The 15,562-nt window shown below is 45.0% G+C and overlaps 1 protein-coding gene across 1 annotated transcript in view; it reads right to left on the bottom strand.

The window, feature by feature from the left end:
• Window positions 1-3,615: 3,615 nt before the first annotated feature.
• Window positions 3,616-15,562, bottom strand: part of Myo5c (myosin VC) — an 82,718-nt gene continuing 70,771 nt past the window's right edge. Inside the window, exons 35-41 of the mRNA XM_031345248.1 lie at window positions 14,733-14,887; window positions 13,583-13,672; window positions 12,655-12,805; window positions 11,132-11,414; window positions 7,285-7,459; window positions 6,793-6,873; window positions 3,616-5,036 (exon numbers count right to left, since the gene is read on the bottom strand). Coding sequence (XP_031201108.1) covers window positions 4,884-5,036; window positions 6,793-6,873; window positions 7,285-7,459; window positions 11,132-11,414; window positions 12,655-12,805; window positions 13,583-13,672; window positions 14,733-14,887 — 1,088 coding nt within the window. The 3' untranslated portion in view covers window positions 3,616-4,883. The remainder of the gene's footprint in view (window positions 5,037-6,792; window positions 6,874-7,284; window positions 7,460-11,131; window positions 11,415-12,654; window positions 12,806-13,582; window positions 13,673-14,732; window positions 14,888-15,562) is intronic.

Below are 15,562 nucleotides of genomic sequence, written 5' to 3'. Positions count from 1 at the left end.
TAAATTCCAAGTCATAGAAGGTGTTTATAATGTTCACTATAAATAACTGGAAACTGAAGGACATGAAAATAACCAAGTCTGTGCCCTGTAACTGCAGGTTCATGACCTCATGTAGTGTCTTCATAGGCATGACTAGTTTGAACGACTGGGATGTGGAAAGGCTGCGGAGATGGCTTAGTGGGTAAGTGGAGGTGCTTGCTGCCAAGGATGGCACCCTGAGTTTGATCCCCAGAACCCACACGGTGGAAGGAGGGAACAGACTCCCAAGAGCTGTCCTCTGTCCTCAGTGTGTGTGGCATGCTCGTGTCCACACACACACACACAGAGTAAAAGATAAATGCCAGAAAAAATTGTGAGGTGAGACTGGGGATGTAGCTCCGTTGGTAGAATGCTGGCCTACTAGGCCCAAGTCCCTGGGCTCAGTCCCTAGCACTGGCATAAAATGCAGAACAAAAATAAAATGCTCCTGGCATTAAAAACGTTTATGAGTGTTTGAAGTAGCATTATTTTTAGGTAAACAAGGGAAACAATTCAAATGGCCGTCTAGGGACGAGCAGGCAAAGAAAACATAAAGCGTTCATGAAGCAGGCTTACTAGTTAGCAGTGACGAAGCCTTGGCCCTGATTCTCACTGCAGGATGATGAACACCAGAAACACCTTTGTGTCTCAGGACCAAATGTTCACATGGTACCGTTAACAGGAGTGTCCAGGGCACACAAGACTAGTGAGAGATCATCTGTGGGTAATGAGAGGGCAGAGAAGGGAGAGCCAGATAGCTCCATGCCTATGGGAATGGGGGACAGGGTTGGGGTACTCTGAGTTAAATGACAGTGAAGACAGCATGCACATCCTTGTGCATACATGAAAAAAAAAAACGCCCAAACATTTTAAATGCTGAATTTCATATTGTGGGCCTTATAGCTTAATAATTTTTTTGATGTGCAAAATATTTGTGTAGTTATCCTTCAAATGAGGTTAGTCAGGCAAGTCTCGTGCAGAAAGATGTAACACAGAATCATTTGTCAGAATCAGAGATTAAAACCACAATGTGACACTATTAGCTATACTGGAGAATTCCTAAAACTTATTATATTTAGTACACGTAGAAGTCAAAGAACTTTTGGTAGTCAATTTTCTCCTTTCACCATATGGGTTCTGAATATCAAATTCTGGTTCTTGGGTTTGGTGTCTTGGCTTTCTGAGCCATCTTGCTGACTAGGCTAGAATACCTAAAATTTTTTTAAAAAATTGATATACAGGGGCTGGAGAGATGACTCAGTAGTTAAGAGCACTTGTTTTTCCAGAGGACTTGAGTCCATATTGTGAGATAGACAACTGCTGTAGCTCCTGCTCCAGGGGACCCAACATCCTCTTCTGGTCTCCAGGCAACTACACTACTGTATCTACCCCACATCCCAACATGCACATAATTAAAAATAAATCTAAAACAAAAACTTCTGATATACAAAGCATGGGCAAGGATGTAGGAACTTTCATTGCCGGTGTGGGTATAAAGTGGTTCAACTACTATAGAGGATTGGCCGGCAGGACCTCTTAATGACAAACAAACATATATAAAGAATTGCTCTGTGTGTGTGTGTGTGTGTGTGTGAGAGAGAGAGAGAGAGAGAGAGAGAGAGAGGAGAGACAGACAGACAGAGACAGACAGAGACAGACAGAGACAGAGACACACACAGAGCGAGCGAGCAAGAGAGAGAGAGAGAGAGAGAGGGAGAGAGAGAGGAAACCAGCAGTGCTAATCCTGATTATGTGTTCAATAGAAGTACATCTTTATTTCCTAAAAAAAAAAAAAAAAAAAAAAAAAAAAAAAAAAAAAAAAAAAAAAAAAAAAAAAAAAGAAAGAAAGAAAGAAAAAAGAAAAACTCTAAGACCATCATATCAGCATTGTTCACAAATAGTCCCAGGGCAGACATTTTGCATGTTCACCAGGAGTGGACTGGATTCAAGCAGCAGAATACAACAAACTGGGGCTCAGGCAGGAGCAGGTAGATCCCACAGACCCACTGTGGTAGCCCATCTGGTCCGTCAGCTGTACTGACGTGGGGTTTGGTTGCAGCTGGGCCAATTTTGAAAACCAATTAAGCTATTTTAAAGATGTTTAATTTGTTTACTGATGCCAACACTAACCTGTTTTTTTTTTTAAAAATCTCTTTATAATTTTGAGGTAAAGTCATGAAGGTTGTAGAGAAATTAGAATTTACACAGACAGGATAACCAGAACAAAAACACCACCCCACACTGTGCACCCACCACAGAGAAATCTCCATGATCCTGGTCTGGAGGAATCTAGATATTGCTGTAAAATTGAGAGCCCAAGTTCCCTGAGATTAAAGAGTACATACCTTTCAGAGCAATGGACGCCTGGGATGGCTGGGCAGAAACAAGGGAGGTTACTGCGGTGGTGTGAAGATTTGAGCCATTGGTCACCTAATCCCTTTATCTGGACTTGCAGCTCAGGGCCTGCTCCTCCCCATCTGCACACGCATGCTCACTATGGGCCACTCACTACCTGCAAGCACACATGCTTCTAGAACACTCTGCCTCTCTACATGGTTTGGACTCCCCTCTTAACTCCCATAGACTCCTTCCTCGGCCCATTTCTTTGCTCCCTGCAGGAGACAGAATCTGATTTGGCCTGATAAATCTGCCTCTACTCCATGGAACAAGCCTGACATCCTTGTGTTGCGTGGTAAGAGCATCTCTCAGTGCTGATCTTCCTTTCCATCTTTGCATGAGTGGTCTAGGCCATGGGTAAGTGCCTGCCCCTTTTCTCCTCTGTGTATCAATTTGTAGGTATTGTCAAGTCTCCTGTCTCCAAACAAGGTCTTCTACACTTGAACCCTTGTCATCTCCATGGGATCTTGCCAATTGTCTCTCACCACGTAGCATACAGATGAAATGTAGAATAAGATGGGGTCCAGCCCTCTAGGAACTTACAGGGCAGCCGAAGGCATGGCTGAGGTTACTGCTGTACAACCCAGGAAAGTGCTATAAAGTGGGTATCAATCTGAAGCCGAAGAGCCAGGACACTAGCATAGTGACTCCTCATGGGGTGAAGGAGGGTTAGAGTGGGCACTGAGCTGAAACCACCAACCCCATCCTGCAGCCCCCTCCTCTCCCTCCCTCCAGGGAGCCCCAGACACAGTCAGCTTTCCTGACTTTATCCCCTCAAGGTTTCCATACCTCAGGTGTTGTAGTGTGACTTGTGGGATTATTATTTTTTTAAATTTATTTTATTTTATGTGTATGAGTACACTGTAGCTGTACAGATGGCCGTGAGCTATCATGTGTGTGGCTGCTGGGAAATGAACTCAGGACTCTGCCAGCCCTGCTTGCTCCCTCCTGCTATCTTCAGATGCACTAGAGGAGGGCGTCAGCTCTCGTTACGGGTGGTTGTGAGCCACCATGTGGTAGCTGGGATCCGAACTCAGGACCTTTGGAAGAAGTCAGCACTCTTACCCGCTGAGTCATCTCACCAGCCTGACTTGTAGGATTCTAACATCTTTCTGTCTGACCCTCAAGGAGGGATGCAGAGCTGTGCAGTGAGAAGATAGGTAATCTACAATGGTGGGGAAAAAAAAAAGATGCATCCAATCTGCTCAATAATTTATTTTATTAAAGTGTTATAAAGTTCTATTTTCATCATTTGGGCGCCCCAGAGAAGACCATACAGCTACTGCCTGTGATCGTCAGACTAGAGTGTGGTGGCCAGGTTGCTAGGGGTGCAGAGTGTTGGGTCTCAGTTCAGGAGTGCTCATCAGAGGACTCAGTACTCTGAAGGGAAGGAAAACAGTTCGAAGAAAGGAATAACTAGTTCTCACAAAACCGGGGAAAATTAGATTTCTCAAAAGGAAGAATTTCCCCAGATCAACTCCGTTTTGTTTTGTTTTGTTTTTTGTTTTTTTCATGAAAAACATTAAAAAGCATATTAGAACAATGATTAGAAAGAGGAAAAGAAATCACTTAATTTGCATGTGTGTGCACACGTGTGCATGTGTGTGTGCACGTGTGTACGTGTGTGGTGCTGGGGCCAAACCCAGGGTCAACTGCTCTACCACTGAGCTCTGACCCCAGAGATAAATTTAGTTTTAAAAGAAATAATTGTATCTAAAAATTAAATGAGAGATTATAGTAACTATGTTGACTGATAACAATTTTTAAAAATTTTAGAAAAAATGATAAATGGCATAAAATAGATATATACATAAATTTTTTTTTTCTGAGATGGGTTCTCACACTGTAGTCAAGGCTGACATTGAACTTGAAATAATTCTCTGGTCTCATCCTCCTGAGTGCTGGGATTACAGGTATAGGTTCCCATGCCCTGCTCTCAGACTGAATACTCTCTTAGAGCACCTAAAGCGAATAGCTTTCTAATCCAGGTGTCTTTAGAAGGAAGAGCTAATGAGTCCTTCATGCCAGCAGGGGAAGGGGCAAAAAGACTTTGTTCCAGTGGCCACGTGGGAGTCTTTCCTAGAAGGTGTAGGCATGGAACTCAACTATGGCTTCATAAATGTCTCTGGACTTCACGGGAACCCTAGAAATCTGGGGAGCCACGGTGCCTCCAGATTTTACTCCTGTATATGTGGGTAAAGGGAGGTCCCTGCCACAAAACAGAGTAAACAAAGGCACCAGGAACAAAACTGAGCCTTCAGGAACTGCAGCAATAGCCACTTGAGGTCAGAAGCAGGAGCCTTTCCCAGTCCATTCAGTTGCATAGCATCACGGGAGATAGGTGAGGCGCGTGGCTTTTCCTCCTTAAACTGCAATTCATCACAATCCCAGCTCTGGTGAATAACCGAATCCCTCTGTGGCACCTGCACTCAGGACTCCAGGGAACTCATGTCCATCTTCTCTCCCAGCTACAGTCTCCTGAGAAAGCCAAGCTTGAAGCTGCTGGGGATCTGGGTCATCTCCAGGGCGTGTGGTGAGGCGGTGAAAGGAAATGTGACTTGAAAAAGATACTTGGTGTCCAGCATCAGCTGTGATGAGTCGCCCCGGTTATTCAGAAGAGCCTGAAGTCAGAACCAACGGGAGGGATCAGGGAACAGGTGCATTCTGGTTTACCACTACTCCAAGGTCAAGAATCAGGAAAGCCCAACTGCTCTGTCTCCATCAGAGAACCCCAGCAATAACAAGATGTGACACCCAGGTGGTTTAGGACACAGCAGGGGTGGGGTTGGGGGAGGGGCAGGGTGGGGATAAGCCTACCAGGGCTTTGGGAGCAGCTAGCTCCTAGGAATAGTCACCTGATGTTTCAGCCCAAAAGCCCATCCCATAGGACAGGCTGATTGTAAATTTGTATTTGTGCCCTTTTAAAAGTTAGATTTATTCGTGTGTGTGTGTGTGTGTGTGTGTGTGTGTGTGTGTGTGTACATGTGGAAATCAGAGGACAACTTGTGGGAGTTGGTTCTCTACCATATGGTTCTGGGGGGTCAAACTGAGGTCTTTAGGCTTGGCAGCAAGCGCCTTTACCGGCTGAGCCATCCTTGCTGGCACTTTTTATTCTTATGTATAAGGCAGAGGGCAGAAGGCAGAGGCAGAGGCAGAGGCAGAGGCAGATCTCTAAGTTCAAGGTCAGCCTGGTCTACAGTTCCAGTATAGCAAGGAACAGTACACAGAGAAACTCTGTCTTAAACAAACAAACAAACAAACAAATAAATAAATAAATAAATTTTTTTTAAATGAAAAAATGTCATCTGTGTGCAGTACACACAGAGGTCAAAAGGGGGCCTCAGATTCTCTGGAGCTGGAGTTGTAGGCAATTGTGAGACTCATGACTTAGGTGCTGGGAATTGAACTTGTGTCCTTTGTGATAGCCGCAAGTGCTCTTTAATACTGAGCCATCTTTCCAGCTTTATACTACACTCTTAATAATTATGAGGACTCCAAAGAACTTTTATATATGTGGATCTAACTAGTGAGACTTTGCCATATTAGTAACTAAAACAGTATTTAAATATTAATACATTAGTTAAACTGAACATAACTTTTTTTGTTAAAAGTAGCTAAATTTTCAAAATTAAGCAAAAACAGAAACAAAAAGACAACACAGTGAGGAAGCAGGACAGTGTTCTGTTCTGTGACTCTCTTAATGTCTGACCAGGTGGAAGTCTTTGTGGGATGCCTGAGATAAATTGCTCTGGATTAAGTATGAGGGAGCCCTACTTCATACAGGCACAGCTTTTGCAAAAAGCAAAGGTTTTTGCAGCCTCTTGGGAGGGTCTCCAGGATCCCCAAGGTCCCCCTAGTTTACTGGAAGAGAAGCTTTGGGGATGGTCATGGAAAAATGGATCTGCAGATCTGCTTCCACTGGGCTCTGCCCATTAGCTGTACTCCTCAAGATGAGCTGCTGGGTGACATGGCTCAGTGGGGGAAAGGTACTTGCTGCCAAGCCTGACGACCTGAGTTCAATCCCAGGGACCCATGAGATGGATGGAGATAACTGTCTCTTGCAAGTTGTCCTCTGATTTCTATTCACACATTGTGGTAGTCACATAGATACATTACACACACTACACACACTACACATGCTCTCTCTCTCGCTCTCTCTCTCTCTCAAAAAGAGCTGAAGGTCAGATCTTGGTTTATATGTTTCTATTCCTTCTTATCAGGACTGGAACAATAAAAAACCCACCCGCCCTCTTTGAGCTGGTGTTTCACATGCTTGACAACCATGCTTTAACCTTGGACTGCAACATTTTAATGGAACATCAGTGTCTTACGGAGTGTTTCAGAGAGCAGATTAATATGTTCACCTAAAGATCTCACCTGTACTTTGCGAACGAAGGAGGGATTGACTCTTTTCTCGAAGTCGTCTATAGGTGTGTATGAATTAAGGATCTTGATGATCTGTGAACATTACAGAGCGTGGGATCAGACCAAGAAAAAGAGCAAATGGTCCTGGACATTTAGGAGCCTCTAAGAATGACGCATGGACCTTTTATACTATAATTTGTCTCTGGAGCCATGCGTTGTATGATCCCAAGAGAACAGAAAACAGCATAGAGTGCAGAGTGCAGCACTGACTAACCAACCACACGGTCAGATGCCAGTGCGGGACTCTCCCCTTCCGGCCTCCCAGCCCGTGTTCAGTTTAGTGCACATGTACAGCCTTGAAGCCTGCAATCAGTATATACCAAATAGTTGTCAGGAAAAAGAGAAGTCACGGAGGGTCAGTTGCATCTCACAGCAGGCTAAGCTGGGAAATGCCTCAGGATCTGCCCTTCAAGGTCCAGAGAGGAGCTAGGCCAGCCTGCTCACCTGCACAGCAGACAGGGAAGTGCAACACTGGGAGATCTCCTTCGCATCGCTGTCTGTGGTCTTCTTAACCTGAAGCAACCAGGCTGCCTGGGAGAGGGGCTCCAGTGTCTCCTTGGCTAAGCTGTTCTGCAAATTCTTATCTTTTAGCCATTCTTCCAAGAAGCTGATGTTGCACCTGGGGAAAGCCAGAGGGACACTTCAGGACAGTGTCAAATCCCTCAGTGTGTCCTAGAGGCTGGCCGAGCTCACCGCATGCTTTCAAGCAAAGTCCGGCAGTCTCTTACTTAAAATAGGAGGGGATGGACCAGGAGATAGATTTTCGGATTACTGCCATTATCTGTAAAGCAGCAGTGACATAATAGGATAGTGCCAAAAGTGCTATGAAGTGGGAAAATGGTGACATGGTGATGTTGATTCTAAATGGGTTGTAAACACGTTAAGTATGTGCGCTTTGATTCCTCAGGGTAACCACTAAAAAGCAACATAATAAATAAATAAATAAATAACATAATAAAAACTAAATAAATGTTAGAAAGATAACAAAATATTCTAGTCACACACACACACACACACAGAAGCAGAAAAAGGAAACCAGAGAAACAAAACCTAGGAGGATCCCATAGAAAATAATATAGCGGATGCTGGAGAGATGGCTCAGGGTTGAGAGAACTTTCCATTCTCGAAGAGGGGACCTCAGTTCAGTTCCCAGCTACTCACAACGGCCTAGAACTCCAACTGCAGGGGGATCATTGCCTCTGCACCGTACTCACATATACTTACCTTGACACACACACACACACATAACTGAAAAACAATAAAAAACAAATCACAAGAGAGAAAATGACACGGTAGGGGCTGGCGAGATGGCTCAGTGGGTAAGGGCACTGACTGCTCTTCCGGAGGTCCTGAGTTCATATCCCAGCAACCACATGGTGGCTCACAACCACTCGTAATGAGATCTGACGCCCTCTTCTGGTATGTCTGAAGACAGCTACAGTGTATTAGGCTGGAGCGAGAGGGGCTGGAGCGAGTGGGGCTGGCAGAAGTCCTGAGTTTAATTCCCAGCAGCCACATGATGGCTCATGGCAATCTGTATAGCTACAGTCTACTCATACACATAAAATAAATAAATAAATCTTTAAAAAAAAAATGACACGGCAGACAAACCTAAATATATCATGAATTACATTAAATTAAAATGGTCTAAATGTCTCAGTTAAGAAGAACACATGGTCAGACTGGATTAAAAAATAAAACACGGGGGCTGGAGAGATGGCTCAGTGGTTAAGAGCACTGACTACTCTTCCGAAAGTCTTGAGTTCAATTCCCAGCAACCACATGGTGGTTCACAACCATCTGTAATGAGATCTGATGCTCTCTTCTGGTATGTCTGAAGACAGCTACAGTGTACTTACATATAACAATAAAAAATATTGGGCCGGGAATGAGCAGGGTCAGAGTGAGCAAAGGTCCTGAGTTCAATTCCTAGCAACCACATGATGGCTCACATTTTGTACAGCTACAGTGTACTCATATACATAAAATAAATAAATAAGTCTTAAAAGATAAAAATAAACAAAACAAAACATGACCTGGGCTGGAGAAATGGCTCAGTAGTTTTACAGAGAACCTATCTGTGTTTGGTTCCCAGCACCCACACCAGGCCCCTCACAATTGCCTGAATTCCAGCTCTAGAGCCACAGTTCTCAACCTTCCTAATGCTGTGACCCTTTATATAGTGTTTCATGTTATAGTGATCCCAATCATAAAATTATCTCATTGCAGGGTTGGAAAGATAGCTCAGTGGTTAAGAGCATTGACTGTACTTCCAGAGGACCTGGGCTCAATTCCCAGCACCCACATGGAAGCTCACAGCTGTCTGTAACTCCAAGATCTGACACACTCACACAAACATACATGCAAGGCAAAACACCAATGCACATAAAAAATAAAATATATTAAAAAATTATCTCATTGCTGCTTCAGAACCGTAACTTTGTTATAGTTAAGAGTCAAATATATGATGTGCAGGTTACCTGATATATTATTCCCACAGGGGTCACAACCCACAGGTTGAGAATCACTGTTCAGGATTCTGCTGCCCTCTTTTGGCCTCTGTGAGTACTGCACTGACATGTACATATTCCCCCATACAAGTAATTTAAAAACAAAGTTAAAAACAAACACCAAGATACTTGTGTGTGTTATCTACAAGAAATTCACCTTATATATGCCATAAATATGTTAAAAGTAAATGGATAGATAAAATATGCTATGAAAATATTAATCAAATAAATCTGGAGTGGCTAGAATAATTTTTAAAAAAGACTTCAAAGAAAAGAAAATTTCCAGGTAGGGAAAGCAGGACATTATGTAATGACAAAAGGGCCAGTTCCCCAGAGCTTTGATGTTGTAATCTATTATCAGAGTTGCTGGGGAAAATTATTCTGATTCCTATTTCTAAGTGTTTAGCTGACAAAGAAATGATCTATGGCCTCAATGGAATAAAAACAACAGAAAGGTGACAAGGAAGTATAGGATCCCAGGTGTGAGCAAGGTGTGGGGCTATAGGATCCCAGGTGTCAACAAGGTGTGGGACTGTAGGATCCCAGGTGTGAGCAAGGTGTGGGGCTGTAGGATTCCAGGTGTGAGCAAGGTGTGGGGCTGTAGGATCCCAGGTGTCAACAAGGTGTGGGGCTGTAGGATTCCAGGTGTGAGCAAGGTGTGGGGCTGTTGGATCCCAGGTGTCCCAGGTGTGAACAAGGTATGGGGCTGGGGATGGAACCTAGAGCTTTGTATATGCTAGACAGGCACTCCACCAGTGCCCTGCTTTGTCTCAGTTGAGGCTTGTCCAGGCTCACAGCCATCTGCTTAGATGTGAAATGGGCAGGGTTTTTTTTTTTTCCATTTCTCAATGAAAAGCAAAAGATCTGCAAAGTCCCTTTGAGTGCCCCCTTGCATTTAAAACCTACAATATGGCACCATGGGATTTTGCCTAGGTGGTTTATGGGAAATCCAACTCTAGCTTTCACTAATGCTAAGAAGGCATGATAGATTCTTTGCAGGGATTTCTAGGCTTAATAGACCTTGCCTCCTCCCTCAGATGACAGCATACACCCGTGGTCATTTCCCAAGCTCTCAGAGCACACATAGGTACCAACTGCCTGAACACACGCATGTATCCTAAATCTCTTCCTATGGTATGTGCTTCTTAGTCACAGGTCCATGGGTCCTCAATTTAGATAGGGTCCATGGTCCTTATAACTGTGTTACCATGTCTTCAAGATGGACCCCATGTGCTTTCTCTGCATTCTGAATCCTCTTGCTTTGGATCAAACCCATCTCTCTACGGCAATCCTGCTGGGTCCTAACAAGAGATGGCTGCTTACTCCAGGCAGAGCTGGGGATGGAGCACTCCTTTGTCTTCATCCATCTCATGCCCGCAATGTCCCTCTTTCTTAAACTTGTTACCCAGTACTCATCTCTCAGCTTCCTCGGTACATCTGTCCTTACCTGCTTGTGACTATGTTGTTGGTGTCTTAGACCACTACTTAGCTGTTTGAGCCTCTCACCATTTTGCTGGATTCTCTGACTGGGCCAGTAACCAAGCAGGTGATAACCTTGGAAACTCAGAATCTACAACACACTAATACGGTTCTCGTAGCCTGAAGCATCCCATTGGCAGTAGAGTATGAGAGCGTTAGTGTGCAGCCACCAACAAGCCAACACTCAGGGAGCTCAGTGGAGCCTTGCATGTGTCCTGGGGAAGGCAGGGAGGGTCCTGCATCAGGAGCATTTCCTCCAGCTGGCCTCTGCGGGGGGTGGGGGCGTGGCATGTGGGTTTTACCTGATTTGCATGCCTTTCCTGCAGGAGCACATGTCCTTGCGCAGGAGGAGGCTGTTGAGGGTCACCGCCCCGACAAGGTAGAACAGCTGCTTGACTGCCTGCCTCACAATCTCCGGGTCCAGGCCGTTCTGACACATGGTGCTGTAGAAGTAGCTCAGCTGCTGCAGGATGGACGTCATGGTGTAGGCATCTGTGTCATCGATGCTGGATGAGCGCTTCCGGAAACCAGTCGGCTTCAGGCCGGAAATGCCCTGCAGACTCTCATATTCCAGCATGCCTGGCACTGTCGGAAGGTTAGAAGGCTCCTTACACAGGGGTCAGCCGGGCTGGACATTCCCTAATCTCACGTGTCTTTTCTCATAGTCAGTGGGTATAGTTGTGAGAGAGTGGTTTGGTTAATCTTGGTTGCCAGCTTGATGGGATTTAGAACCACCCAGTAGACAAACTTTTGGGCCTGTCTGTGAGGGAGTTTCTAGAATTAGGTAGACGGAGGTGGGAAAACCTACCTTAAGTGTAGGTCGGCGGCATTCATGTACTGGGGGTCTTGCACCAAATAAGAGGAAAAAAGCTATCTGAGCTCCTGTGAGCATCTCTCTCTGCTTCCTCACTGTGGATGCAGTATGGCCAGCTGCCTCATGGTCCTGCCAGTTGGCATTCTTGCCTTGGTGGACTGTGTTTCCTTAATATGTGAGCCAAAATAAACTCATACTTATGTTTCTTTTGACATAGAAACAAACAAACAAAAAGTACTAATACTTAAAAAAGGAACTGAATATATTGGGGTACCAGAGTATGGCGGGACATGAAGCACAGCTTGCAGAAGGGCAGGGGCACCTCCTGGAGGCTTGAAACAGTGTTCCCCATGGGAAAGAGAGCTAGCTAACACCAAGTAGGTCGGGGTCTGGAATCATCAAACCCCAAGATATTTAAGTGTCAGAGAGCGCAGTAAAGGATACACAAATGTGAGTGGGATTTGAGGGTTTCAAAAATATTTGGTGCAGTCACACAAGAAACCAAATAGCACATAAAGTAACTAGTGTAACTTCTCCACAGGCCTTCCTTCAGGAAAAAGGTATACGTATACAAAGATAAAGGTCAACTGTGTGCTATTATTTATAAAAGTCATTTTAAGCAAGCTAAGAATTAAAATGTAGACATTTATGGTGATTATGTCTTCTTAGTTTTCCGAGCTATGTTATCCATTAGCACGTATACCACACATGCAGTTTCTATTTTAAAAAGTCTCTTGGGCTGGGATTGTAGCTCAGTTGGTAGAATGTGTGCCCTAGTATGCATGAAGCCTTGGTTTCATTCTCAGTACTAAGCAAAACCAGGGATGATGGCATATACTTGAAATCCCTGCTCTTAGGAAATACAGGCAGAAGAATCATGAGTTCAAGGCCTTCTTTGGCTATAGTTACATATCAGGTTCAAGGCCAGCCAAGATGTTAGGAGGCTCTGTCTCAAAACAAACAGCTTCAATATTACTATAAGAATCTCTCGGTCATTCATTCTCTTCTCACCTATTATCGGCTGGAGGTTGTTTTCCATCACAATGATGAACTGATGATAAATCCGTATGGCCACATCACTGAGAATCTGTCTGTATTCTGTAAGATCAAAATTGTTCAAGCAGTTCTTATTCTGCTGTGGGCTGTTATACTTCATGAATTCCTGAAAGTAATTTGAGCACAGACATCAGAGTGCTGTGGGCAGGAAGGAAATGGAAATACTGCCTATATTAAAGATGGTATAAATCAGCATGGGTAATTCTGCAGCTTGAAACTTACTGTTTGCTTTTAAATGAGTCCTAGTTTATTTAGCATGACAAAAGATAGCAAATTTATCATATGATCTTAGTCAGTCACACCTGGAATCACAACACTGCCCCTGGAGCAGGAGCTACTCAATGTTTGCTCTGGCTTCTCATGTGGAGTAAAAACACCCTAAAAGCCACTTTGTTGCTCCAATTAAATGGAAAATGCCCCATGTGAAGCTTAAAGAAGAACACCTTTATGATATCAGTGCCTGAAGAATTAGGGTACAGGTGTCATTTACTTATGGGTCATGGAAGAATAGAGTCCTTCAGAGAAAACGGTTAGCAAGATGAACCAGAGGTTACATTTTGGGTCATCATATTGAAATCCACAGAATGTCCCATTCAGGAGGAGACAAGACTATCTCATCTCCTAAGGATTTGAAAGCTTATTGATCAGAGCCTTACACTAAGGCCAATGTCTGAACTTCTTGGCGTCTCCGGCACGTAGTAACATCTAGGCACATAACAGGAGGCAGATTGGCCTCCTGGGTGAAGAGGAGTCCAGCAAGCTAGCTGATATAGAGGCTGTGTGGAGTGGGGGGCAGAGCATCGTGGTTGCCACTGTGTGCCTCTGTGACCCAGATCGTGAGGTGGCCCCAGGAGGCCATCAGTAGGACAGGCGTGCTCCCTACCTCTTCTCCACTGTACTGCTTCAGGCAGTTGAGAAAATGACAAGTGTTGGAAAGCCAGAAGGACAGCATCTCCAAATCTTCAAAATGTTCCTTAGACAAGAGAAGACAATGTTGGGTGGGCACAGCTGCACACACCTTTAATCCCAGCACTTGGTGGTGGGGCAGGGGGAGGCAGGGGCTGGTAGACCTCTAAGTCTGAGGCCAGTCTGGATTACACATTGAAACCCTGTATAAGAACTAGCTTAGCCGGTCACTGCTGATGTGTGTGCCCACATGTATGTGGCTCCCTTCCCATAGAGAGCCAACTGTGGGTGGTCTAGCTATCTGGTCATTCTGACGAACACTGATAGGGAGCGACATTCAGCAGACCAAATAGAGCCTGGGCCCAATGTAACTGTGTGTAGAGCAGGGCTGCCCTCCAACCTGCCACGAGTCATTATGGGATGTACAAGAAGGGTCTCCATCTTCTCAACAAACTGCATGTGGGATTGGAGTGAGACAGAAGGGAGTCTCCACTATTGTACTTAACTTTACAAAGTCACTGACCTAATGAGCACATGGGTCTTCTTTTCTGGACTAGGAAAAATGGTAATGATAAGGTTTTAATTTAAAAATTGTGTATGTGTATGCGTGCGTGTGTGTGTGTGTGTGTGTGTTTTGCTTGCATGTGTGTCTAAAAGATCCCCTAGAACTGGAGTTCTGGATGGTTATGAGCCACCAGATTCTGGGAATCAAATCTAGGTCCTCTATAAGAGTGGCCGGAGCTCTAACCACTGAACTATCTCTCCAGCATGAATAATAATGTTTTAGGAAGGAGAATAATATACTTGCCAATGGAATACATGAATAATTTTTCAGTTTCCCACTTCCCTTACTGCTGCACTGGTAGAGCACTTATCCCTCACACATGAGGGGGCGGAAGAGCAAGGTGGTGACTACCAGGCTGTATTCTCTCCATAAGTCTTTAAGGCCCACTGGCAGAAGCTCGCCCATTTGTCTTTCCTTAGTGGCTCTGCTTCTTTGGGGAAATCACACTGCTCGCCAAAGGTCAGAGGCCAAGGGCAGACAAAGACTGGGTGCCTGGTCATTTCCCAGAACTGTTTCCAAATCAGACACCATACCAAGGACTCACATCCAAGGCTACCCCTACCTTAACCACATGCTTGATGCCATTAATAGCGCTGTTCATGAGAGATTTGAGCATGTTGGCATCGTTCAGGGAGTCTGCATAGCGTACGCACATGAACAGGATGTGAGCTGGCAGCCCGGGGATCATGTTCACCACCACACCTCGAGGCTTCAGGTCTGTAGCAGAAAGAAACTTGCTCTCAGCTGTGGCTGAGCCCTCCTCCTGGGACTGCTGGTGGAGGGTGGGAGGGGGAGGGTTCCTGGCCTTTCTGTGCTTGGGCGGAGCCTGAGAGCACAGATGCGTCTTCTCTCAGAGAAACTCAATCTGGGTTCTTATTTGGCAAAAGTACAGGGGAGCCATTGGCTCCCCTCACACTTCATTTGCAAAGTGATCCCACCTTTAAGAGTCCAGATAGGGGAAAGAAGTTGCAATTTTCCCTAGTGAGGAGGCTCTAGACGTCAGATTCCCCAGTATAAAAAGGAACCTGAGCCCTAGGCAACTCATTCCAATCCCTTTGATATGGATGGGAGTCAACAGAAGACACTAGTGACCAGCAGTACCACAGAGGAGACAAGGAGATGTCAGGGACTGGAGATGTGCTTAGAGGTTAAGAGCACTGGCTGTTCTTGCAAAGGACCCGCGGAGGAGACAAGGAGATGTCAGGGACTGGAGATGTGCTTAGAGGTTAATAGCACTGGCTGCTCTTGCAGAGGACCCAGTTCAGTTCCCAGCACCCACCTGGTGGCTCACACCCATTCATCATCTCCAGTTCCAAGGGATCTGAAACCCTTTTCTGGCCTCTATGAACACCAGAGTGCACACGGTGCGCATATATATATATATATATATAT

The sequence above is a fragment of the Mastomys coucha genome, unplaced genomic scaffold (genome assembly GCF_008632895.1).
Source record: "Mastomys coucha isolate ucsf_1 unplaced genomic scaffold, UCSF_Mcou_1 pScaffold23, whole genome shotgun sequence".
NCBI classification, from domain to species: Eukaryota; Metazoa; Chordata; class Mammalia; order Rodentia; family Muridae; genus Mastomys; species Mastomys coucha.
This window is presented reverse-complemented; position numbering and strand designations above follow the sequence as displayed.